Source organism: Tachyglossus aculeatus, chromosome 7 (assembly GCF_015852505.1).
Source record: "Tachyglossus aculeatus isolate mTacAcu1 chromosome 7, mTacAcu1.pri, whole genome shotgun sequence".
In the NCBI taxonomy this organism is placed as follows: Eukaryota; Metazoa; Chordata; class Mammalia; order Monotremata; family Tachyglossidae; genus Tachyglossus; species Tachyglossus aculeatus.
In genome coordinates this window covers 36,926,798-36,953,306 of record NC_052072.1, presented here as the reverse complement: position 1 = coordinate 36,953,306, position 26,509 = coordinate 36,926,798, and the positions used below count along the sequence as shown (strand labels likewise).

General features: G+C 50.3%; 1 protein-coding gene across 1 annotated transcript; it reads left to right on the top strand.

Moving 5' to 3' along the window:
• Positions 1 to 1,425: 1,425 nt before the first annotated feature.
• Positions 1,426 to 25,635, top strand: PIGZ (phosphatidylinositol glycan anchor biosynthesis class Z). The gene is made up of 3 exons (XM_038749722.1): positions 1,426 to 1,493; positions 20,709 to 20,848; positions 23,322 to 25,635. Exons 1-3 carry the CDS (start codon positions 1,477 to 1,479, stop codon positions 24,824 to 24,826), a joined length of 1,662 nt encoding a protein of 553 aa, XP_038605650.1. The 5' UTR covers positions 1,426 to 1,476; the 3' UTR covers positions 24,827 to 25,635.
• Positions 25,636 to 26,509: the final 874 nt, after the last annotated feature.

Here is a 26,509-nt window from a genome sequence, read left to right as displayed (position 1 = left end):
TTCCCTTAACTCAGTCCTGGGCTTCCAAAGAGTAAACCGGCAGAGTGTGGCACGTAGAGGGGACCCAGAATCCAAACAGAGAACGGTCCAGCCTGGCTCCGTCTTCCAGATCGGAGCTACCAATAATCGGAGGAGGAGAGGAGACAGTGACTGTCCCAGAGCAGGCCTTCCTGAGGGCAAGGACTAGAAGCTGGATGTCTTCTAAACTATAAACTCATTGTGGGCAGGAAATGTGTTTGTTATATTGTTACGACGTACTCTCCCAGGTGCTTAGTACAGTGCTCTGCACACAGTAGCGCTCAATAAATATGATAGACTGATTAGGAAAGGAGGAAAACCTGGTGGGCATTTTCCCATCGGGAAGCAGCATAGCGCAGTGGCTAGAGCAGAGGGCTGGGAGACAGGAGGTCATGGGTTCTAATCCCGCATCCGCTACTGGTCTGCTGTGTGGCCTTGGGCAACTCACTTCACTTCTCTGGGCCTCAGTTACCTCATTTGTAAAGCGGGAATTGAGACTGTGAGCCCCATGGGGGACAGGGACTGTGTCCAACCCGATTTGCTTGTTTCCACCCCAGTGCTTAATACAGTGCCTGGCACATAATAATAATAATAATGATGGTATTTGGTAAGTGCTTACTTTGTGCAAAGCACTGTTCTAAGTGGTTAACAAATACCACAGTTATTATGATTGTTATTTTTATTCTCCTTCCAGGGTGGAATCTGGAAGTCACCTCAAGGTAGAGGAGCTCAGCTGAGAGGACCCAAAGGGGGAAACTGGCCGGGGGTCTCCGATCTGGCCCCTTGCTAAACAGGCCCTTGGCAGAAGGACCGGGGCTGGGCACAGCCCGGGGGTCTGCACCCCCAGGGTTAGTAGGGACTTAATCAATACTGATCAGGTGGGTGGGCGGAGAGCAGAGAGCACAGGGGCTTCCAGGCACAAAATCTCCTCTGCAGGGGGTGGAGCTAGTAGACTCAGAATACAGCAACCAGCCTTTATTGGGAGTGAGAAGAGGACAAGGAAGCCACCTTCCTTCAGTCCAGTCCTGATAAAAAGGTGGGCTTTCTCCTGTTGTCCCTTTATAGCCCTTTAAATCTCTTCTTCTCCGTGTGCTGTTAATTCCCTTTCCCCATCCGCTGGCCCTCCCACCTCTCAGTACAATAATCCTCCTTTCCCTGGCCCTGCTTTATCTTTCTACTAAAGCCCTTCCCCCAGTCTTTGATTTCAGAGTGTTGTTTCTTTAAATATCCCCCTCCTCCTCTTTCTTTGCTAGCGTCTGAGTCTTGCCACATTCTCCATAGGCTAGGTAGAATCCGTTAGAAAGCTGCAGTGCATTTTCTTGCACCAGTATCCTCCGCTCCCCTCTCCTCCCATCTTCTCTCCTCTCCTTCTCCTCCTCCCCTTCCTCTCTTCTCTCCTCTCTTCCTTGCTCATCTCAGTTCAACTCTCCGCTGTCCTCTGATTGTGGCAGCGGACAGATGCGTGGCAGAGGTTGGTGAGTCCTGGAATCTCCCCGAGTTGCAGGGAGTTCTGTTTTCAGAATCCAAATGGAGGAGGGAAGGGGTGGGTACAGGAGGAGGAGGAGGTTGGAAGAAGTGATTTTCCAAATTGGATTCCCCCACAGGGCTGAGAGGCTCTCTTTTGCCCCAGGAGAGTCTGTCTGATAACCAGGGGCTTCTGGCCTAGACTGTGAGACCAATGTTGGGTAGGGACTGTCTCTATATGTTGCCTATTTGTACTTCCCAAGCGCTTAGTACAGTGCTCTGCACATAGTAAGCACTCAATAAATATGATTGATTGATTGATTCCATTAGCCCATAATAAAAAAAAGAAATTGAGAAACGATCCCCCACGACGCCTACTGTGGGGAGAGTCCGGCTCAAGCTCCAGTGATCTGGGTGCGAAGCGGGGTGGTTGCCCTTTGGGAGGTGACGGTAGTCCGAGCTGGGGGGGCCGCAGGCCACAAACACTGGGAACTAGGGAGGCCAACGCACTTGGGAAGCAAGGGATAGGAGATCCCCGCTGGGATGAGGGAACACAAGTGGCTTTTTTTCCTCGGCACCCCCTTCCCATCCCACTTAGACCGGTATCGAGGCTGGGAATGACGCTAGAGAGGTCATCTGGGAAGGGACAACCGAGACCGAGATAGGGGAGCTGAGGAGCAGACCCCGACCCTCGAGACCGAGCTAGGGGTTCCAAGGAGGGGAGATCCCGACTCCCAAGGCCGAGATAGGGGGGCTGAGGAGAGGCAACATTCCGCACTGCGGCATCAACCTCCTGCCTCGGAGCCGGGATCTAAGGCAGCTGAGTGAGAAGGGCCAAAGGGCAGCACCATCATTAGGAGTCAAGTGGGCACACCCAGACCAGAAAGGAATGATGGAAGCGTGAGTGTCACTGGAAAGAATTCACCTTGCTCCCTGTGTGCGTTCACACACATTAAGCCTCATCTCCCTGTCTCTTGACTGGATTGAAGGGAGGGGAGAAGATATTTTCCATTGTCACATGCCAAACAACAGTACTAAACCAACGAGTCCCACTCACTCTTCACCCCGATGAGCCAAAATCTCAAACCAACATGGCCTTGTGGAAAGAGCACGGGCCCGGGAGCCGGGGGACCCGGGTTCTAATCTCCGCTCGGTCACTTGCCGTCTGCGTGACTTATCCTCTCTTGAGGCTCAGTTTCTTCATCTGTAAAATGGGGATTCAATACCCGTTCTCCCTCCCCCTAAGACTGTTAGCCTCACATGGGGCAAGATCATGTCTTAGATCAGCGCTTAGATCAGTGCTTTGCATATAGTAAGCACTTAATAAATGCCATCATTATTGTTATGTCTGACCTGATTATCTCTAGCGTGGCTCAGTGGAAAGAGCCAGGGCTTGGGAGTCAGAGGTCATGGGTTTGAATCCCGGCTCCACCACTTGTCAGCTGTGTGACTTGGGCAAGTCACTTAACTTCTCTACGCCTCAATTCCCTCATCTGTAAAATGGGGATGAAGACTGTGAGCCACGTGGGACACCCTTGATTACCTTGTATCCCCCCCAGCGCTTAGAACAATGCTTGGCACATAGTAAGCACTTAATACCAACATTATTATTATTATTATTATTACTACCCCACTTAGTATAGTGCTTGGCACATAGTAAGTATTTAACTGCTACTGTTATTATTATTTTTATTATTATAAGATGAGATTCTGAGGTTCACGCTAAACTTCTGAATTCAAAATGAATTGAGTTGGATTCCGACTAGCCCTGGATTTTCAGAACTGCTCAGCCTTACCCAACAATTCCCTGCTGTATTTCCTTTCTTCCATTTGGAACTTTTTTTTCTTGTTATTAAAGATGTATGTCCTCCACCTGTAATTTCCATTTGCTTCGGTAGCAGCATCGATTTTTAGCCAGAGAGTCTGAAGCCCCGAACCTAGGGGAACGATGAATGCATCCTTGTTCCTTCTCCACAGGTCTGATGTCTGTCATTTGAGGTAATGTGACTTTTAGGACTTTGTTCTCACGCACTCAGTCAGCACGCTGTGGGAAAAGACCAAGTGTTGACGTGGATTAATGCTGGAAGTCGGGGCAGGGGCTTGTTGGTGACTGAAGAGGTAATTCTACCCAGACTGCGGTTCTATTCAGAACCGTGAGAAACAGAATCCTTCTGGGTGCCAGGAGTAGTGAAAACAGGAGCAACCGCATTTATTGAGCACTCAATTGGTACAGTGGAAAGAGCACGGGACTGAGAGTCAGGGGACTTGGGTGCTAATCTCAAATGGGCCAATTGTCTGCTGTGTGACCTTGTTCAAGTCACTTTCCTTTTCTGAGCCTCAGTTTTCTCATCTGTAAACTGGGGCTTATATCTGGTCTCCCTCCCGCTTAGAAGGTGAGCCTCATGTTGGCAGGAACTGTGTCTGATCCGACGGTATGATAGCTAACCCAAGACTGGGCACCTAAATAAGCACTTAAATACTAGCCTACCTCCTTCCCCTCCCCACAGCACCTGTATATATGTTTGTACAGATTTATTACTCTATTTATTTTACTTGTACATATTTACTATTCTGTTCATTTTATTTTGTTAATGATGTGCATCTAGCTTTACTTCTATTTATTCTGATGACTTGACACCTGTCAACATGTTTTGTTTTGTTGTCTGTCTCCCCCTTCTAGACTGTGAGCCCGTTGTTGGGTAGGGACTGTCTCTATATGTTGCCAACTTGTACTTCCCAAGTGCTTAGTACAGTGCTGTGCACACAGTAAGCGCTCAATAAATATGATTGAATGAATGAATGAATAATATGATTATTCCATGATTACACAGTTGCTCTATTAGTCAAGGAAAGTTTGAACTCTCTCGGCTTAGCAATTTAAGCTGAAAAGTGGCCTTTCCCCAAACCCCTCTATCAATCAATCATATTTATTAAGCGCTTACTGTGTCCATTGAAATAAGTGCTTGGGAGAATAATAATAATGATAATGATGGCATTTGTTAAGCACTTACTATGTGCCAAGCACTGTTCTAAGCTCTGGGGAGGATACAAGCTGATCAGGTTGTCCCATGTGTGGCTCACAGTCTTCATCCCCATTTTCCAGATGAGGTAACTGAGGCCCAGAGAAGTTAAGTGACTTGCCCAAAGTCACACAGCAGACAAGCGGCAGAGCCAGGATTTGAACCCGCGACCTTTGACTCCCAAGCCCGGGCTCTTTCCCCTGGGCCACGCTGCTTCTCAACAATACAACAGAGTTGGGAGACGTGTTCCCTGCCCACAACGAGCTTACGGTTTAGAGGAGGATACGGAGATTAATATAAATAAATAAATTACGGCTATGTACATATGTGCTGTGGGGCCGAGGGAAGGGTGAATAAAGGGTGCAAATCCAAGTGCGAAGAAGAGAGTGAGAGAAGAGGAAATAAGGGCTTAGTCAGGGACTGTCTCTATATGTTGCCAACTTGTACTTCCCAAGTGCTTAGTACAGTGCTCTGCACACAGTAAGCGCTCAATAAATACGATTGATTGATTGATTGATTGGAGGAGATGTGCTTGTGATAAGACTTTGAAGAGGGGGACAGTAGTTGTCTTGTCAGATAATCAGAGGAAGGACACGCTAGTCCAGAGGCAGAACACGGGTGCGGAGACCGCGTTGAAATAGACAAGATCAAGGTGCAGTGAGTAGGCTGACATCAGAGGAGTGAAGTAGGTAGATTGGGTTATAATAGGAAATCAGGGAGGTGAGGTAGAAGGGAGCAAGGCGATTGAGTGCTAAAAGCCAGTGGTCAGGAGTTTCTTTTTAACACAGAGGTGGATGGGCAATCGCTAGAGGTTCTTGAGGAGTTGGGGAAATGTGGACAGAAGGGTTTGGTAGAAAAATGATCCAGGCAGCGGAATGAAGTATGGACTGGAGAGGGGAGAGAAAGGAGGCAGGGAGGTCGACAAGGAGGCTGACGCAGTACTCAAGGAGGGACAGGAGAAGAGCCTGCATTAATGCCGTAGCAGTTTGGTTGGAGAAGAAAGGGCAGTTTTAGCCATGTTGTGGAAGTAGAGCCAACAGGCCCTCGGGCCTGGAGTGCCCTCCCTCTGCCCATCCGCCAAGCTCGCTCTCTTCCTCCCTTCAAGGCCCTACTAAGAGCTCACCTCCTCCAGGAGGCCTTCCCAGACTGAGCCCTCTCCTTCCTCTCCTCCTCCTCCCCCTCTCGATCCCGCCCATCTTACCTCCTTCCCTTCCCCACAGCACCTGTATATATGTATATATGTTTGTACAGATTTGTTACTCTATTTATTTATTTTACTTGTACATATCTATTCTATTTATTTTATTTTGTTAGTATGTTTGGTTTTGTCTTCCCCTTTTAGACTGTGAGCCCACTGTTGGGTAGGGACTGTCTCTATATGTTGCCAATCTGTACTTCCTAAGCGCTTAGTACAGTGCTCTGCACACAGTAAGCGCTCAATAAATACGATTGATGATGATGATGATGAACAGGATTTGGTAACAGATTGAGTGTGTGGATTGAATGAGGGAGATGAGCTGAGGAGTCATTCAATCGTATATATTGAGCGCTTACTGTGTGCAGAGCACTGTACTAAGCGCTTGGGAAGTACAAGTCGGCAACATATAGAGACGGTCCCTACCCAACAACGGACTCACAGTCTGGAAGGGGGAGACGGACGACAAAACAAAACATGTGGACAGGTGTTAAGTCATCAGAATAAATAGAAGTGAAGCTAGATGCACATCATTAACAAAATTAATAGAATAGTAAATATGTACAAGTAAAATAAATAGAGTAATAAATCTGTACAAATATATATACAGATTTATATGTGGGGAGGGGAAGGAGGTAGGGCGGGGGGGATGGGGAGAGGGAGAGGAAAAAGAAGGCTCAGTGTGGGAAGGCCTCCTGGAGGAGGTGAGCTTTCAGTAGGGCTTTGAAGGGAGGAAGAGAGCTAGCTTGGCGGATGTGCGGAAGGAGGGCATTCCGGGCCAGGGGGAGGACGTGGATGACCCCCAGGTTACAGGCTTGTGAGACTGGAAGGATGGTGGTTCTGTCTACAGTGATGGGAAGTCACGGGGAGGATAGGGTTTGGGTGGGAAGATAAGGCATTCTGTTTGGCACGTGTTTAATTTGAAGTGCCATAGGACCATCCCAGCAGAGATGTCCTGAAGGCGGGAGGAAAGGGGAGACTGCAGAGAAGAAGAGAGATCAGGGCTTGGAGACTTAGATTTGATTGATGATTCCACCTACCATCTCGCCATCTACAGCAAATGGCCAGTTTTCTGTCAGTTTTCTGGATCTGTGTCCTATGGGCAGTTGGTATTCGCCTCAGCCTCATGGAACCTAAGTCTACATCTAGAAAAGATTTATTTATACTAATGTCTGTCTCCCCCTCTAGACGGTAAGCTCCTTGTGAGTGGGGAACTTGGCTACCATTTCTTTTAATGATGATGATGATGATAATGGCATTTATTAAGCGCTTACTATGTGCTAAGCACTGTTCTAAGCACTGGGGAGGTTACAAGGTGATCAGGTTGTCCCACGGCGGGCCCACAATCTTAATCTCCATTTTACAGATGAGGTAACTGAGGCCCAGAAAGTGAGGTGACTTGCCCAAAGGCACACAGCTGACAATTGGCGGAGCCGGGATTTGAACCCATGACCTCTGACTCCAAAGCCCGGGCTCTTTCCACTGAGCCACGCTGCTTCTCTTTTGAATTGTACTCTCCCAAGCATTAGGTACAGTGAGTGTCTTGCCCATAATAGGTGCTCAATAAATACCCCTGATCGATTCTACAGAAGAAAAGCAGATCGAATACCCCAGTGGCAGCTTCTACAGTGGAAGGGGTTCTGAACCCAAGGGTCCAGGAAGTCCGGGGCAGTGGGAGGCTTATGTGGGTCCGTGAGGCAGGGGGAAGGGAAAACCTCCAACCTCTCCAGTGGAGGCTTCGAGCCGACCAGAGCCACTGTTGGGTAGGGACCGTCTCTATACATTGCCAACTTGTACTTCCCAAGCGCTTAGTTCAGTGCACAAAGTAAGCGCTCAATAAATACGATACCAGAGGCCCACGTTGGCCTGGCAGAGCTTCCAGGGCCTCGTTTAGGGTGATGTCAGTTTGGAAAAATCCTAGGGGCCTGTTTAGGGCGACCTTTTTTAGGTAAGGCTTCCGTGTGAAAGGTATAAACGGTGGCTCCGTAATTTTCAGACAAGCTTGGCACTGATCTGATAAAATCCAGCCACTCCCACCTGCTTTAGCGGTCTGTAGAAGTGGTAGCACAGGCCTGGCCGCCCACGCTCGTAAAAACGGAGAATTAGACCTTGTATTTCCATGACGCTTCCCGAGCATCTTCCCGAATGTCGTCGCCCTCACTGGGGCCCTGAAGCCGCTCCGACTGAACCTTGTTAACCCTAAAGTAAGTGGGAGGCTGATACCCAGAGTGGTTAAGTGCCTTGCCCAAGGTGACGCAGTAGCTGAGCGAGGACTAGCTAGGTCTTTGCCTGCCAGCCCGGGGCGTGGGCCTTCCGTCGCTAGGCTTAGTGGAAAGAGCACGGGCTTGGGAGTCGTGGCTTCTAATCCCCACTCTGCCACTTGTCTGCTGTGTGACCCTGGGCAAGTCACTTAACTTCTCTGTGCCTCAGTTCCCTCATCTGTAAAATGGGGATGAAGACTGTGAGCCCCATGTGGGACAGTGAGCCCCACGTGGGACAACCTGATTACCTTGTATCTAAATCAGGGCTTAGAACAGTGCTTGGCACGTAGTAAGCCCTTAACAAATACCAACATTATTATTATTATTAATACTGTTATTAATAATAACATTATTTATTAACGTTAACATTAACATCATTAATGTTATTTATTAATAATGTTATTATTAATAAACTACAGCCTGGGGGTCCCTGGGGAGGGAAAGGCTGGGATTCGAACCTCCAGCAGAGCCCCTGACCTGTCCCCAGCAATGTGGATGCAGCTAGCCTGAAGTGTGGATTAAGGCAGAAATCAAAACCAAGTGCTTCCTGGATTTATTAATAATAATTTTGGTATTTGTTAAGCACTTGTATATATGTATATATGTTTGTACGTATTTATTACCCTATTTATTTTACTTGTACATATCTATTCTACTTATTTTATTTTGTTAATATGTTTTGTTTTGTTGTCTGTCTCCCCCTTCTAGACTGTGAGTCCGCTGTTGGGTAGGGACTGTCTCTATATGTTGCCGACTTGTACTTCCCAAGCGCTTAGTACAGTGCCCATAGTAAGCGCTCAATAAATACGATCGAATGAATGAATGAATGCCAGGCACTGTTCTAAAGCCTGAGGTAGCTGCAAGATAATTGGGTTAGAAAGCGTTAGTTCCTGTCCCACGTAGGACTCACCATCTCAATCCCCATTTTACAGATGGGGAACTGAGGCCCAGAGAAATGAAGTGACTTGCCAAAGGTCACACAGCAGACAAGTGAGGGAGCTGGGAGTAGAACCCAGGTCCTTCTAACTCTCAGGCTCATGTTCTATCCACTAGACCATGCTGTTTCTCAAAAATCAGAAGTATCAGCAAGATTCTGAGAATTTCTGGATTTCTGATCACTTCTGAAGGTGCTTTTCCCTCTTTTTTCAACAGTATTTGTTAAAGAGCTCACTACGTGCCGAGCACTGTACTAAGCACCGGGGTAGATACAAGCTAATCAGGTTGGACACAGTCCCTGTCCCCCTTGGGACTAACAATCTGAATCCCCATTTTACAGATGAGGCGACTGAGATGCAGAGAAGTTACACGTCTTGCCCAAGGTCACACAGCAGACAAGAGGCGGAGCCAGGATTTACCCCGGCACCACCACGTCCTCGGATTCATTCATTCATTGATTCAATCATATTTATTGAGCACTTACTGTGTGCAGAGCACTGTACTAAGCGCTTGGGTCCCCCTTCTAGACTGTGAGCCCACTGTTGGGTAGGGACTGTCTCTATATGTTGCCAACTTGGACTTCCCAAGCGCTTAGTACAGTGCTCTGCACACAGTAAGTGCTCAATAAATAATAATAATAATAATGGCATTTATTAAGCGCTTACTATGTGCAAAGCACTGTTCTAAGCGCGGGGGAGGTTACAAGGTGATCAAGTTGTCCCACGGGGGGGCTCACAGTCTTAATTCCCATTTTACAGATGAGGTAGCTGAGGAACAGAGAAGTTAAGTGACTTGCCCAAAGTCACACAGCTGACAAGTGGTGGAGGCAGGATTTGAACCCTTGACCTCTGACTCCAAAGCCCATGCTCTTTCCACTGAGCCACGCTGCTTCTCACTATCTTGGTGAAGGGCCCTTCTGACCTACCAACAGCTGAAACAACTGGATGGAGGCTTTCATTCTGAGAGATCTTCCCCCTTTCTACTCATTATCTGAGGAGTAAGAAGCGTGGCTCAGTGGAAAAGAGCCCGGGCTTTGGAGTCAGAGGTCATGGGTTCAAATCCCGGCTCTGCCAATTGTCAGCTGTGTGACTTTGGGCAAAAGTCACTTAACTTCTCTGTGCCTCAGTTCCCTCATTTGTAAAATGGGGATTAAGACTGTGAGCCCCCCGTGGGACAACCTGATCACCTTGTAACCTCTCCAGCGCTTAGAATGTGCTTTGCACAGAGTAAGCGCTTAATAAATGCCATTATTATTATTAGTAGTAGTAGCAGCAGTAAGCAGGTAGCTTTGCCATTCACATTGGAAAAGGCCAAGTGAATTTCAGGGTCATTTTTGTATGTATAATATTATTAAAATGGCACAGATCAAAATATCTCATTTCTCCCAGTTTGGATTCTCAATCCTGTGGACTCACCAGAATGAGAGCAATTAAGGAAGCAGCATGGCCTAGTGGACTGAGCCGAAGCGATAAATGCGACTGAATGACTGAATTAATGAATAGTTGGCAACATATATGGTGGTCCTTTCCCTTTTCTGCCCCTGCCTCTTCCCTCCCACCACCCCCGCCATGTCCTGGAGGTCCCTTTCCCTTCCTGACACCCCCTGAAGCTGCCCTGCCCTAGTGATGGTCCCTTCCACCTTTCTGACAGTGGCCTCACCCACCCCTAGTAGCTTCAGTGCTATTAAAATAATAATAATAATAATAATAATAATAATAATAATAATGGTATTTGTTAAGCGCTTACTATGTGCAAAGCACTGTTCTAAGCGCTGGAGTGGTTATAAGGTGATCAAGTTGTCCCACGGGGGATCACAGTTTTAATCCCCATTTGACAGATGAGGTAACTGAGGCCCAGAGAAGCGAAGTGACTTGCCCAAAGTCACCCAGCTGACAGTTGGCGGAGCCGGGATTTGAACCCATGACCTCTGACTCCAAAGCCCGGGCTCTTTCCACTGAGCCACGCTGCTTCTATTAAAAGTCTGAAAGACTCGTCCGTTAGACAGGTTTGCCATAAGTGTCGGTCACTTCTTAACCTTTCTCATCTTTCACCGGCGACCAAACCTCCCGCCCTCCTGTGACAGCGTGAAATTTCCCTGGCAAGTCACTTCTCGGCCTTCTGTTTTGGAGCTTACAACCCGAGCTGGGGGACCGTGAAATTGTATTCATTCATTCAATTGTATTTATTGAGCGCTTACTGTGTGCAGAGCACTGTACTTAGCACTTGGGAAGTACAAGTTGGCAACCTATAGAGATGGTCCCTACCCAACAGTGGGCTCACAGTCTAGAAGGGGGAGACAGAGAACAAAACAAAACATTTTAACAGAATAAAATAAATAGAATAAATATGCACAAGCAAAATAAATAAATAATAAAATTAAATGGAATTTTACTAATGATGTACCGTGCATTTAGGTGGGTTTAGCTCCCAGAGAGCATTAAAAGATAACCATAGTTAATGCGGAGTCAGGATTATTCAGTTCTTTTTCTTTTAAGTTCTTGCAGGAAGTAAGAGTGTTTTTCCACTCTCCTTCTCCCATCCCACGATTCTGATTTGGGAGTAGATCGGTTCATTCATTCATTCATTCAATCGTATTTATTGAGCGCTTACTGTGTGCAGAGCACTGTACTGTGCGCTTGGGAAGGACAAGTTGGCAACATAGAGAGACGGTCCCCACCCAACAACGGTGACTGAGATGGCAACAATAATAATAATAATTGGCATTTGTTAAGTGCTTACTATGTGCAAAGCACTGTTCTAAGAGCTGGGGAGGATACAGGGTGATCAGGTTGTCCCACGTGGGGCTCACAGTCTTAATCCCCATTTTACAGATGAGGTAACTGAGGCCCAGAGAAGTTAAGTGACTTGCCCAAGATCACACAGCAGACATGTGGTGGAGTCGGGATTCGAACCCATGACCTCTGACTCCAAAGCCTGTGCTCTTTCCACTGAGCCACGCTGCTTCTCTAGTTTTGGAGGTGTGATCGACATCGTCGGCATCGATGGGAATTCTTCGTTCATTCATTCAATCGTATTTATTGAGCACTTAGTGTGTGCAGAGCACTGTACTAAGTGCTTGGGAAGTCCAAGTTGGCAACACAGAGAGATGGTCTCTACCCAACAGTGGGCTCACAGTCTAGAAAGAGAAGACAGAGAACAAAACAAAACATATTGACAAAATAAAATAAATAGAATAAATATGCACAAATAAAATAGAGTAATAAATTCATACAAACATATATACATATATACAGGTGCTGTGGGGAGGGGAAGGTGGTAAGGCGAGGGGGATGGGGAGGGGCACTGTTGGGTAGGAACTGTCTCTATATGTTTCCAACTTGTACTTCCCAAGCGCTTAGTACAGTGCTCTGCACACAGTAAGCGCTCAATAAATACAATTGATGATGATGATGATGGGAAGGCCTCCTGGAGGAGGTGAGCTCTCAGTAGGGCCTTGATGAAATTATGAAAGAATACATGTGATTTGCTCCCCGCGATCAAGGAGCCCCTTAAATTCTAATTTAGACAAGTAAAAAGATGGGAAACCACATTTAGGAGAAGAGGTCCAAAGCCCAAACGACCGAAATATCCCTGTAGGCTATTCAGAGCTATCCAAGGGGGGCTAAAGTAGCTGGAATAATCTGGGGAGGCTCCCTGTGGGAGGTTGCCAGGAGACCTTGGAAAGAGGGGGGCTTAATTTAAGGCATTTACCTTCTCTGTGCCTCAGTTACCTCGTGTGCAAAATGGGGGTTAAATCTGTGAGCCCCATTTGGGAGATTCATTCATTCATTCAGTTGTATTTATTGAGCGCTTACTGTGTGCAGGGCACTGTACTAAGCGCTTGGGAAGTACAATGGACTGTGTCCAACCTGATTAGCTTGTATCTACCCCAGCACACAGTAAGCTCTTAACAAATACCACATACACACACAAAAAATGGTAGGAAGGCCCTGCAGGAATCGGAAAAATCACTGGCTAAACATGGACAACAGCTATTCTGGCAGCAGCCGTTCAAATCAATCGATAATATTTATTAAGTATTTATAAGTATAATACTTATAAGTATTAAGTATTTAATATTTATTAAATATTAATTGACATTAATATTAATATTAGCTGTTAGTAGTATTAGTAATTAGTATTAGTAATTAGTATTAGTAATATTAGTTAGCACCGCTGTCAGCTGTGTGACTTTGGGCAAGTCATTTCACTTCTCTGGGCCTCAGTTCCCTCATCTGTAAAATGGGGATTAAGACTGTGAGCCCCCCGTGGGACAACCTGATCACCTTGTAACCTTCTCAGCGCTTAGAACAGTGCTTTGCACATAGTAAGCGCTTAATAAATGCCATTATTATTATTATTATTATTAAATATTCATTAAGAGACCAGCGTGGCTCAGCGGAAAGAGCCCGGGCTTCGGAATCAGAGGCCATGAGTTCTAATCCCGGCTCTGCCACTTGTCAGCTGTGTGACTTTGGGCAAGTCATTTCACTTCTCCGGGCCTCAGTTCCCTCATCTGTAAAATGGGGATTAAGACTGTGAGCCCCATGTGGGACAACCTGATAACCCTGTATCTATGCTAGCGCTTCGAAAGTGCTTGGCACATAGTAAGCACTTAACAAAGGCCGTTATTATTTTCTAGACTGTGAGCCCACTGTTGGTTAGGGACCGTCTCTATATGTTGCCAACTTGTACTTCCCAAGTGCTTAGTACAGTGCTCCGCACACAGTAAGCGCTCAATAAATACGATTGATTGATTAAGTGCTTACTCTGTGCAGAGCACTGTACTAAGTGCCTGGACAAGTACACTACACCGGAGTTGGTGGGCGTGTTCCCTGCCCACAAGGAGCTTACAGTCTAGAAGGGAGATCGAAATGAATATAAACAGATAATTTAGAGATCTGTACCTAAGTGTGGTGAGCCCACTGTTGGGTAGGGACTGTCTCTATATGTTGCCAATTTGTACTTCCCAAGCGCTTAGTACAGTGCTCTGCACATAGTAAGCGCTCAATAAATACGATTGATGATGATGATGATGATGGTGGGGCTGAGAGTGGGGAAAAATGTCAATTATTTCCCAAAGGGCACAGATTCACAGATCCAAGTCACGGATCACGGCACTAAGGTTCAACATTGGCAGTCTGCTGTGGTCATTTTGACCATAAATGTGTTTGCACCCCTGTCACCTTTTCATTCATTCATTCAGTCAGTCAGTCAATCGTATTTATTGAGCACTTACTGTGTGCAAAGCACTGTACTAAGCGCTTGGGAAGTACAAGTCGGCAGCATATATTCATTCATTCATTCAATCGTATTTATTGAGTGCTTACTGTGTGCAGAGCACTGCAGTAAGAGCTTGGGGAGTACAAGTCGGCAACATATATTCATTCATTCATTCATTCAATAATATTTATTGAGCGCTTACTGTGTGCAGAGCACTGTACTAAGTGCTTGGGAAGTACAAGTTGGCAACATATAGGGATGGTCCCGACCCAACAATGGGCTCACAGTCTAGAAGGGGGAGACAGACAACAAAACAAAACATGTGGACAGGTGTCAAGTTGTCAGAAGAAATAGAATTAAAGCTAGATAATAATAATAATAATAATAATGGCATTTATTAAGCACTTACTATGTGCAAAGCACTGTTCTAAGCGCTGGAGAGGTTACAAGGTGATCAGGTTGTCCCACGGGGGGCTCACAGTCTTAATCCCCATTTTGCAGATGAGGGAACTGAGGCTCAACATCGTCAGCATTGATGGGAATTATTCGTTCATTCATTCAATCGTATTTATTGAGCGCTTACTGTGTGCAGAGCACTGCACTGAGCGCTTGGGGAGGATACAGGGTGATCAGGTTGTCCCACGGGGGGGCTCACAGCCTTAATCCCCATTTTACAGATGAGGGAACTGAGGCTCAGAGAAGTGAAGCGACTTGCCCAAGGTCACACAGCAGACATGTAGCGGAGCTGGGATTTGAACCCATGACCTCCGACTCCAAAGCCCGGGCTCTTTCCACTGTCACGCTGCTTCTCTAGATGCGCATCATTAACAAAATTAATAGAATAGTAAATATGTACAAGTAAAATAAATAGAGTAATAAATCTGTGCAGACATATATGCAGGTGCTGTGGGGAGGGGAAGGAGGAAGGGCAGGAGGATGGGGAGGAGGAGTATTTATTGAGTGCTTACTATGTGCAAAGCACTGTACTAAGTGCTCGGGAGAGTACAGTATAACAACAGACACATTCCTGCCCTCAATGAGCTCACACTCAGCGTGGCTCAGCGGAAAGAGCGCGGGCTTGGGAGTCACAGGTCATGGGTTCGAGTCCCGCCTCCCCCACATGTCTGCTGTGTGACCTTGGGCAAGTCACTTCACTCCTCTGTGCCTCAGTTCCCTCATCTGTAAAATGGGGATTAAGACTGTGAGCCCCACATGGGACAACCTCATCTCCTTGTATTCCCCCCAGCGCTTAGAACAGTGCTTTGCACATAGTAAGCGCTTAACAAATGCCACATTATCATTATCAATCAATCAATCAATCAATCAATCATATTTATTGAGCACTTACTGTGTGCAGAGCACTGTACTAAGCGCCTGGGAAGTACAAGCTATTAATAATAATAATAATATAATGAATATTAATAATATTAATATTAATAATGATTAATAATAGCACTTATTATTATTATTATTGGATCATATCCCGGCTCCTCCAACTGTCAGCTGTGTGACTTTGGGCAAGTCACTTCACTTCTCTGAGCCTCAGTTATCTCATCTGGAAAATGAGGATGAAGACTGGGAGCTCCCCGTGGGACAACCTGATTGCCTTGTAACCTCCCCTGCGCTTAGAACAGTGCTTTGCACATAGTAAGTGCTTAATAAATGCCATTATTATTATTATTATTATTATTATTATTGCTCCTACTTGCTGCTCATACTCTGTCTTCCAGGGGAGAACAAAACTGGCTGAGAGGAGAGTGGGCTGTGCTATGCCATATCCACTCGCGGTATGATTGAGTTCTTTGTCCTTTGTTCTTTTATTGGAATACTCCATCATCATCATCATCATCATCATCATCATCATCATTCATTCATTCATTCGTATTTATTGAGCGCTTACTGTGTGCAGAGCACTGTACTAAGCGCTTGGGAAGTACAAGTTGGCAACATATAGAGACGGTCCCTACCCAACAGCGGGCTCACAGTCTAGAAGAGGGAGACCGACAACAAAGCATATAAACCAAATAAAATAAATAGAATAGTAAATATGTACCAGTAAAATAGAGTAATAAATCATTCTCCCTCCATGGGATTTTTTTCCCCAATCTTCTTTCAAGGTCTCCCCTGTGTTGCCCAGTACAGTGCTGGCTGTCTCTCTCCGCCGGTTAACAGTAGCCTGGAGTGGGCAAAGACCCTGCTGTGGGTCCATGCGGTGAAATCAATCAATCAATCGTATTTATTGAGCGCTTACTGCGCGCAGAGCACTGTACTAAGCGCTTGGGAAGTCCAAGTTGGCAACATATAGAGACGGTCCCTACCCAACAGTGGGCTTACAGTCTAGAAGCCCCTCTTGCGTGTGGAGGGGTGCGTGGGAGGAGCAGAGAACTTTGGGAGTGGATCAATCAATCAATCGTATTTATTGAGCGCTTACTGTGTGCAGAGCACTGTACTAACCAAGAGTCACAGGGCCGGCGACCCTAACCATTGGGCTTCCCCCTCCTGATGCAAGCCCGAGGGCTGCAACCCACCCTGCCCCATCCCTCCGGGGGGGAAACCCGCAGAGTTAAGGGGCTAGACTGTGAGCCCACTGTTGGGTAGGGACTGTCTCTATATGTTGCCAACTTGGACTTCCCAAGCGCTTAGTACAGTCCTCTGCACACAGTAAGCGCTTAATAAATACGATTGACTGATTGATTGATTGATTGGGGCCGTTCAGGAAGGTGCAGCTGAACCACACTAATATTTGTCTGCTGCGTGACCTTGGGTGAGTCACTTAACTTCCCTGTACCTCAGTTACCTCATCTGCAAAATGGGGAGTAAAACTGTGAGGCCCATGTGGAACCATGTGGAAAGTCCTCCTCCTGGCCTGGAATGCCAGGTAGGAGGTAGGGACCATCTCTATATGTTGCCAACTTGTTTATTACTCTATTTATTTCTTTTACTTGTACACATTTATTCTATTTATTTTATTTTGTTAATACGTTCTGTTTTGTTGTCTGTCTCCCCCTTCTAGACTGGGAGCCCGCTGTGGGGTAGGGACCGTCTCTATATGTTCCCAACTTGTTTATTACTCTATTTATTTTACTTGTACATATTTATTCTGCTTATTTTATTTTGTTAATACGTTTTGTTTTGCTTGTCTCCCCCTTGTAGACTGTGAGCTCGCTGTTGGGTAGGGACCGTCTCTATATGTTGCCAACTTGTTTATTATTCTATTTATTTTACTTGTACATATTTATTCTATTTATTTCATTTTGTTAATACGTTCTGTTTTGTTGTCTGTCTCCCCCTTCTAGACTGTGAGCCCGCTGTTGGGTAGGGAACCGTCTCTCTATGTTGCCAACTTGTACTTCCCAAGCGCTTAGTACAGTGCTCTGCACACAGTAAGTGCTCAATAAATACGATTGATTGATTGTTTATTACTCTATTTATTTTACTTGTACATATTTATTCTGTTTATTCTATTTTGTTAATATGTTCTGTTTTGTTGTCTGTCTCCCCCTTCTAGACTGTGAGCCCGCTGTTGGGTAGGGAACCGTCTCTCTGTGTTGCCAACTTGTACTTCCCAAGCGCTTAGTACAGCGCTCTGCACACAGTAAGCGCTCAATAAATACGATTGAATTGACAAGCTCTTGCTGGGCTTGTTTTCCCGCGGTCCGCCACCTGAGGGCGCTGTGCGGGCGGGGCCTGCTTGTCGCCCCTGAAGGCTCCGCGGCCCGCCACGTGAGGGCGCTGTGCGGGCGGAGGGCGGAGCCCTGATTGGCGGAAGGTCACGTGGAGAGGAGGACGGAGCCCTGATTGGCGGCAGGTCCCGTGGAGGAGTGGGCGGGCCCTTCGAGCGCCCCCTGGCGGCCCCCTGACGCCTTCGCACGCTCCCTGAGGGCCGGGGGCCCTATGCATTCATTCATTCATTCATTCATTCAATCGTATTTATTGAGCGCTTACTGTGTGCAGAGCACTGTCCTAAGCGCTTGGGAAGTACTAGTTGGCAACATAGAGAGACAGTACCTACCCAACAGTGGTCTCACAGTCTAGAAGGGGGAGACAGGTATTTATTGAGCGCTTACTGTGTGCAGAGCACTGTACTAAGCGCTTGGGAAGTACAAGTTGGCAACATATAGAGACGGTACCTACCCAACAGTGGGCTCACAGTCTAGAAGGGGGAGACAGGTATTTATTGAGCGCTTACTGTGTGCAGAGCACTGTACTAAGCGCTTGGGAAGTCCAAGTTGGCAACATATAGAGACGGTCCCTACCCAACAGTGGGCTCATGCTTATTCCCCCGCCCCCAACGTGGGACAGTCAGTTTTCATTCATTCAATCGTATTTATTGAGCACTTACTGTGTGCAGAGCACTGGACTAAGCGCTTGGGAAGTCCAACTTGGCAACATATAGAGACAGTCCCTACCCAAAAGCGGGCTCACAGTCTAGAAGGGGGAGACAGACAACAATTTTCTTCCCCAGTGGGGCTGGGAGAGGGGCTATAGGGGTCTGGGGGTGAGGGTGGGCCCACCTGAGCAGGACCGACAGGCAACCATGCAGACCAGACCAGGGCTCGGACCGACCGGGCCGGGCGTCGAGGACGGACCCCCGACTCAGTCAGGAGAGCTGGGCCTGTTGGCAAGGACAGACCCCCCGCCTCAGTTACTGGGCCGGGCCAGCCATCGACAACAGACCCCCGCCTCAGTTAGGGGCTGGGCCGGGTGGTGAGGACAGACCCCTGCCTCCTGGTTGACCAGGACAGACTCCCCGCCTCAGTCAGGGGCCAGGCCGGGCAGTGAGGACAGACCCCCGCCTCAGTCACTAGGCCGGGCCGGGCCTGTTGGCGAGGACAGACCCCCACCTTAGTCACCAGGCCAGGCCAGCCATTGAGAATAGGCCTCCACCTCAGTCACTGGGCTGGACCGGGCCTGTTGGCGAGGACAAGCCCCCCACCTCAGTCAGAGGCCGGGCTGGGCATTGAGGACAGACCCCCTCCTCAGTCACCAGGCCGGGCCGGGCTTATTGGCGAGGGCAGACCCCCTGCCTCAGTCACTGGGCCGGACCGGCCATTGAGAACAGACCTCCACCTCAGTCACCGGGCCGGGCTGGGCCTGTTGGGGAGGACAGACCCCCGCCTCGGTCAGGGGCCAGGCCGGGTGGTGAGGACAGACCCCTGCCTCCTGGTTGGCAAAGACAGGCTCCCCACCTCAGTCAGGGGCCAGGCTGGGCAGTAAGGACAGACCCCTGCCTCAGTCAGGGGCCTGGCTGGGCGGTGAGGACAGACCCCCTGCCTCAGTCACCGGGCCGGGCCGGCCATCGAGAACTGACTGGGCCGGACCGGGCCTGTTGGCGAGGACAGACCACCCGCCTCATTCAGGGGCCAGGCTGGGCGGTGAGGACAGACCCCCCGCCTCAGTCACCGGGCCGGGCCGAGCCTGTTGATGAGGACCGACCCCCTGCCTCAGTCACCGGGCCGGGCTGGCCATCGAGAACAGACCTCCAGCTCAGTCACCGGGCCGGGCTGGGCCTGTTGGCAAGGACAGACCCCCGCCTCAGTCAGGAGCAGGGCCCGTTGGCAAGGAAAGACCCCCCGCCTCAGTCAGGTGCCAGGCCGGGCATCAGAGGACAGACCCCCGCCTCAGTCGGGGCCAGGGGTTTGGATAGAAATCAGGAAACATTTCCCGAGGGAGAGGAGAGTTGTGAAGTTCCCCCAACTTCAAAAATTCTCTTAGCGGGGCTTCTGTCCAGGATGGTGTAGAAAGTAATAATAATAATAATAATTGGCATTTGTTAAGCGCTTACTATGTGCAAAGCACTGTTCTAAGCGCTGGGCGGGATACAGGGTGATCAGGTTGTCCCACGTGGGGCTCACAGTCTTAATCCCCATTTTACAGATGAGGTAACTGAGGCCCAGAGAAGTTAAGTGACTTGCCCAAGATCACACAGCAGACATGTGGCGGGGTCGGGATTCGAACCCATGACCATGACCCATGACTCAAAGTAAAAAGGCAAGAGTCTGCACCGGTTCACTCTGGAGGGACTTTGTAGCTGAAGCAGCCTGGTGGAGTGGTTAGAGCACAGGCTTGAGAGTCAAGAGGTCATGAGCTCCGATCCCCGCCCCCTCGACTTGTCTGCTGTGTGACCTTGGGCAAGTCGCTTCACTTCTCTGGGCCTCGGTTCCCTCATCTGTAAAATGGGGATTGAGACTGTGAGCCCCAGGTGGGTCAGGGACTGTGTCCTACCCGATTTGCTTGTATTCACCCCAGCGCTTAGTAAGCGCTTAACAAATACCATAATTGCTATTGTTATCATTCCCCTCTCCCTGTTGTCCATATTAGGCCAGGAAGATGTGTGGTCACTTTAGGTTGTTTTTGGAAAGTCTGAAACTCTCCTTCTCCCTCGTCCTGGGGGCATATGGACATAAGGAAGCAGTGTGGGGTTCATGGCCCCTCTCCCCCCGCCGCTCTGCAGTCCTGCAGAGCTGAGGTCTCGAAGCGTGGAAGAATCGAGCTCAGGGGGGCTACCTGCATGGGGGTTTTGACGCCCTCCGGATTCCAGACCTGTGCTCCGGTGACCAACGCGTGTTGTTCCTCTCTGACTTTTCCCAGGCATTTTGGCGGTGATTTGAAGATGGCGGCGAGAGCGCTTTGGGGGGGCCTCAGCCTACTGCGAATAGCGTGGTGCCTCCTCCCTCAGACGGGCTACCTGCACCCCGACGAGTTCTTTCAGTCCCCCGAGGTCATGGCAGGTAAGGAGTCAGGCCCCTTTGTTCTGCCGGGGATTTCTTTGGTTTCGGTTTGGGGAAGAAGCCTGTTCACTTAGTTCCTGATTTTTAGTTAAACGGGCAGCCCTCCCATCTGTACCCCCACCGAGTCCCCTCCCCAATCGCTTGGACTCGACACCCCGTTGTGTTCTCTGTCTCCCCCTTCTAGACTGTGAGCCCACTGTTGGGTAGGGACTGTCTCTAGATGTTGCCAACTTGTACTTCCCAAGCGCTTAGTACAGTGCTCTGCACACAGTAAGCGCTCAATAAATACGATTGATGATGATGATGAGCCCTTTTTCCCCCCTCGCCACCCAGGACGAACAGGGGTCTTCCGCTGCAGGTCCGTTGACCCCCGTGGACAGCCCGAGCCCCCAGCCCGTTGGCCGGCCTCCCTCGGGGCCGGAGGAGGAAGAGGAGGAGGAGGAATGGCTTAGGGCAGCGTGGGGGTTGGCGTCAGCGAGGTCAGTCTTTGGGGGGCTGCCAGGCCCCTCCCGTCCGGCCTCCCCAGCCCGGCTCGTTGGGGGTCTCCAAGGGAGGGGGTGCCGGGGGGTTACCCAAAGGCCCCCCAAAGCCCCCACCCTACACCCCAGAGCCCAACCGGGCCCGTCCTATGGCCCAGCCTGGCCGCATCCACGGTCTCAAGAAGCTGGGGACGCAGCCCTGCCGGGACGTAGTGTGAGGGATATGCCTCATCCTCGATGCGGTAATCATAATAATAAATATGGTACTTGCTCAGCGCTTACTGTGTGCCAAGCACTGCTCTAAGCGCTGGGGTAGATGCGGTTAGGTTGGACACAGTTCCTGTCCCACGTAGGGCTCACACCCTTAATCCCCTTTTTACAGATGAGGGAACTGAGGCCCAGAGAAGTGAAGCGACTTGCCTAAGGTCGCACGGCAGACAAGTGGCTAGAACTGGGCTTAGAACTAGATCCGGGCTCTATCCACTAAGCCACTCTAGGCTTGTGCCAGAGGCCTCTGCAAAGTGCTTTGCACATAGTAAGCGCTCAATAAATGCCATCATTGTTATTATTATGAGCCTTTATTTGGGGGAATCCGACCTCACCTTGCTACTTTCCCCTTCCCTCCCACCTCCCCTTCTCCAGCCTCCTAGTTCTAGGGAAAATAACCGTGAAACCCTAACATCTTATTGCATCCTTATTTTCAGCCCAGAAAGCAAACACAAATGATTAGCGGGTCATTTGTGTAGGTGATAAAAATGGTGAAGGTGAGGCCCCTCTTAAAGAACCATGAACCAAATTCAATCCTAAGACTAGAGCACATATTTCTCTCTGGGCTGGAGACTGTGGGATCTGGGTGAGGGGGAAACTATTATCTTGCTAATAAATTCTGAATGCAGAGTCTAAGCCTAGTAGCCTCGATGCTTCTCAGAGAAAGTAAGAATTCTAATATAAGTAAGAATTCTGATATTTCACAGCTTTTCACCAAGGCCGCTTCAAGAGCCTTGGACCAAATTCAATCCTAAAACTGGAGCACACATTTCTCTCTGGGCTGGAGACTGTGGGATCTGGGTGAGGGGGAAACTATTATCCTGCTAATAAATTCTGAATGCAGAGTCTAAGCCTAGTAGCCGCGATGCTTCTCAGAGAAAGTAAGAATTCTAATATAAGTAAGAATTCTAATATTTCACAGCTTTTCACCAATTAATAGTTCAGTCAGCTCTTTCTTATCCACCCAGGGGACAGAAGGAGGGGAGAAGTGAAATCCCCCGACAATCCCCAAGCCGCATCTTATTCTGGAGTTTTAACCTTCCCCTGTCAATCAATCAATCAATCAATCAATCGTATTTATTGAGTGCTTACTGTGTGCAAAGCACTGTACTAAGCGCTTGGGAAGTACAGTTGGCAACATATAGAGACAGTCCCTACCCAACAGTGGGCTCACAGTCTAAAAGGGGGAGACAGAGAACAAAACCAAACGTACTAACAAAATAAAATAAATAGAATAGATATGTACAAATAGGTACAAAGGTTGCCAAGCGGCAACCATTGGATGCTAGTCGATTCTGGCGCTTCCTTGGCTCCGTCCCGTCCCTGATGGCTCCCATCATGGGTTGGGTTCAGTTGCGGACATCCGGAAGCCAGGGAGTGGGGGATTTCGGAGGAGAGGATTCATTCATTTCATTCAGTCGTTTTTATTGAGCGCTTACTGTGTGCAGAGCACTGTACTAAGCGCTTGGGAAGTGCAAGTTGGCAACATATAGAGACGGTCCCTACCCAACAGTGGGCTCACAGTCTAGAAGATGGGCACGCCGTCCATGTACGTCCCTCCCGCTCACACGCACACCAGGCTGCCGCCACGCTCTTCCACATCCCCCCGCGCCCTTCCCTTCACCCTCCCGGCCTCCCCTCTCCGGGGCCCGGTGTAAAGGCCGACCGCGGGTCAGAAACGGAGGCCCGCTTCCCCTCGCCCACCGGGGCCTCCCTTCCCTTGGCAGAGGACATCTTGGGGCTGGAGGCCTACCGACCGTGGGAATTCCGGGCCGGCTCCGCGTGCCGCACGGTGGTCTTCCCTCTGCTGACCAGCGGGACGGCCTTCTGGCTGATGCGGCTGTGCGAGCGGCTGGGCCTGCTGCGGGCAGGCCCCGGGGACAGCTACGCCCTTCTGGTGGCCCCCCGGCTCCTCCTGACCTCCTGCTCCTTCGCCCTGGACTGGGCCGTCCACCGGCTGGCTCCGATCTGGGGCGCCGATCGCTGGGCCGCCCTGGCCCTGCTGGCCGGCTCCCACGTCACCCTAGTCTTCTACACCCGAACCTTCGCCAATGCCATCGAGGGGCTCCTGTTCGCCTGCCTGCTGGTCCTGGTGTCCCCCCGGCCGGGCCCGGGCCCCGAGGGGCCGGCTTGGCCGGTGGGCGCCGTCGTGGCCGCCGGCTTTTTCAACCGACCCACCTTCCCGGCGTTCGCCCTGGCCCCGCTGTGGTTCCGGTCCGTCCGCCGGGCGGCCCCCGGGGCCCGGCCGGGTCCGGGAGCCCTGGCCCGGGACGCCCTGGAGCTGGCCCCCGCCGCGGCCCTCACGGCCGCCGCCTTCGTGGCCGCCGACACGTGCTACTTCGGCTCTCCGGTGCTCACTCCCTACCGCTTCCTCAGCTACAACCTGGACCCCCGGAACCTGGCTCGGCACGGGACCCATCCGAGGGTCACCCACCTGCTGGTCAACGGGGTGATGCTCTTCGGGACGCTGCACGTGGCCGCGGTGGCCGCGGGCTGCCGGGCGCTGAAGGCCGGGTGCCCCGTCCGGGCTCGTCCCGGGGCCCCGCTCCCGCCGCGGGGCCACGCCGTGCTTCTCCTCTTCTACTTTGTTCCCCTGGTGCTCCTGTCCCTGTTCAGTCACCAGGAGCCCCGCTTCCTCATCCCGCTCCTGGTGCCCCTGGTTCTGGTCAGCAGCCCCCGAGGCCGACCTGTGCAGCACAAGGCCTCCGTCGTCGTCTTCAACGCCCTGGGCGCACTTTTCTTCGGCTGCCTGCACCAGGGCGGCCTGGTGCCCGGCCTGGCCCGCCTGGAGCAGATCGTCCACTCCCCGCCTCCCCCGGGCCGTCCCCCCGACCGCTTCACCCTCCTCTTCGCCCACACCTACATGCCCCCTCGCCACCTCCTCAACCTCAGGGGGCAGGAGGCCCCCGTGGAGGTGGTGGACCTGGGCGGGGCGGAGGCCGGAGTCCTGTGCGAGGCCCTGGAGCGGCTGGGCCGCCGTCGAGCCTGCCGCCTGTTCGTGGTCACCCCCGGCACGATGTGGCCGGCCGTGGACAGCTGCGGGTTCCCCGTCAAGAACCAGACGCTGCTCTTTCCCCACCTGACCCTGGAGGACCCCCCGGCCCTCTCCGCCCTGCTCGGCCGCGGTTGGCGGAGCCAGCTCGGCCTGCTTCTCCTTGAGCTGGGGGAGCCCGAGGGGGAGGAACGGGACGCGGGACGGGCCTCGGCGGTCCCGGGGGCTCATCCTGGCTGAAGAGGGGTCCGGCCCGGAGCTGTGGGCTGCTCTTGGGGGGGCTTCCCCTCCTGGTCGCGAGAGCGGGCGACCCTCCGGAGAGAGCCAAAGAAAGCTGGTCATCTGCAGAGGAGGGAAGCAAAGCACACGGCGGGCACTTTACACTCTTGTCTCGGGATGGACCCCGGCTGCTCAGAGCTGAGTCTGGTCCTCGGCCCCCTGGATGCCCAGCGGGGACCCCCGCCACCTGCACGGCCTTGTTGTGTTTGCCAGCCCCGCCGGGCACCGGTGCGGTGCTCACGGATGGGGCAGTTGGGGGTGGATTCACCAAGGGTGGAAGGGGGCAGTCGGTCCTTTGCCCAGCTCCGAGGACTTGGGCCGCCCGCTTTCCCCTGGCGTCCGATGAAATCCGCTAACATCTGCCGGGTGGCAGGAGCCTGCTAATGCTGCCACGGGAACCATCCAGGAGGAACTTGTTCCTCTCTAAGGCGTTGTCTCCAGTGGATGGAGGGATCAGCCGAGCTGGGAATCCTGGGGGGTGGGGGGACAACAAATTCAGCTACTTTCCTCTTGACCATTTGTTTGCCCATCAGGAAAATGTGGATGTTTGCCTACGGGATCTAGACGCCATCAGAGAGGAGAACTTTGTTTAATACACCTTTCTTCAGCAGTGAGTTCAATAAAACGGTGGTTGAGGATTTGCCTCCCTCCACTCTCCTGACTTTTCCCTTTCTCCCTCCGCCGCCCCCTGAATGGTTGGCTGTCGTGGCTGTCTACCCGGTTCTGTCGGTCGTAATAATAACTGCGGTATTTGTTAAGCGCTTACTATGTGCCAGGCGCTGTCCTAAGAACTGGGGTGGATACAAGCAGATTGGGTGGGGCACGGTCCCTTTCCCTTGTGGGGCTCTCAATCCCCATTTTACAGGTAACTGAGGCTCAGAGAGGCAAAGTGACTTGTCCCAGGTCACACAGCGGACAAGTGGCAGAGCCGGGATCAGAACCCGTGACCCTCTGAATTCCAGGCCCGTGCTCTAACCGCTACGCTTGCCACTTCTTCCCACAAAAAGAACAGAGAACCTGAAGGAAGAAGTTTTAAATCGTAGCGTGGCCTAGTGGAAAGAGAGTCAGAGAACCTGGGTTCTAATCCTAGCCCCACTGTATACCTGCTGTGTGACTTTGGGCGAGTCACTTAACTTCTCTGTGCCTCAGTTCCCTCGTCTACAAAATGGGGTTTGCTACTGGTGCTCCCTCGTATGTAGACTGTAAGCCCTATGTGGGATCTGATTATCTTGTATAATAATAATAATAATGGTATTTGTGAAGTGCTTACTATGTGCAAAGCACTGTTCTAAGTGCTGGGGAGGATACAAAGTGATCAGGTTGTCCCACGTGGGGCTCACAGTCTTAATCCCCATTTTTACAGATGAGGTAACTGAGGCCCAAAGAATCAATCAATCAATCAATCGTATTTATTGAGCACTTCCTGTGTGCAGAGCACTGTACTAAGCGCTTGGGAAGTACAAGTTGGCAACATATAGAGACAGTCCCTACCCAACAGTGGGCTCACAGGCTAAGAGGGGGAGACAGAGAACAAAGCCAAACATACTAACAAAATAAAATAAATAGAATAGATATGTACAAGTAAAATAAATAAATAAATAGAGTAATAAATATGTACAAACATATATACAGGTGCTGTGGGGA

What these genes read in the sequence shown, in the direction of transcription:
- PIGZ (XM_038749722.1), top strand. An exon ending in GTCCCCCGAGGTCATGGCAG is followed by an intron (nt 20,849 to 23,321) that starts GTAAGGAGTCAG and finishes TTCCCTTGGCAG; the next exon opens with AGGACATCTTGGGGCTGGAG.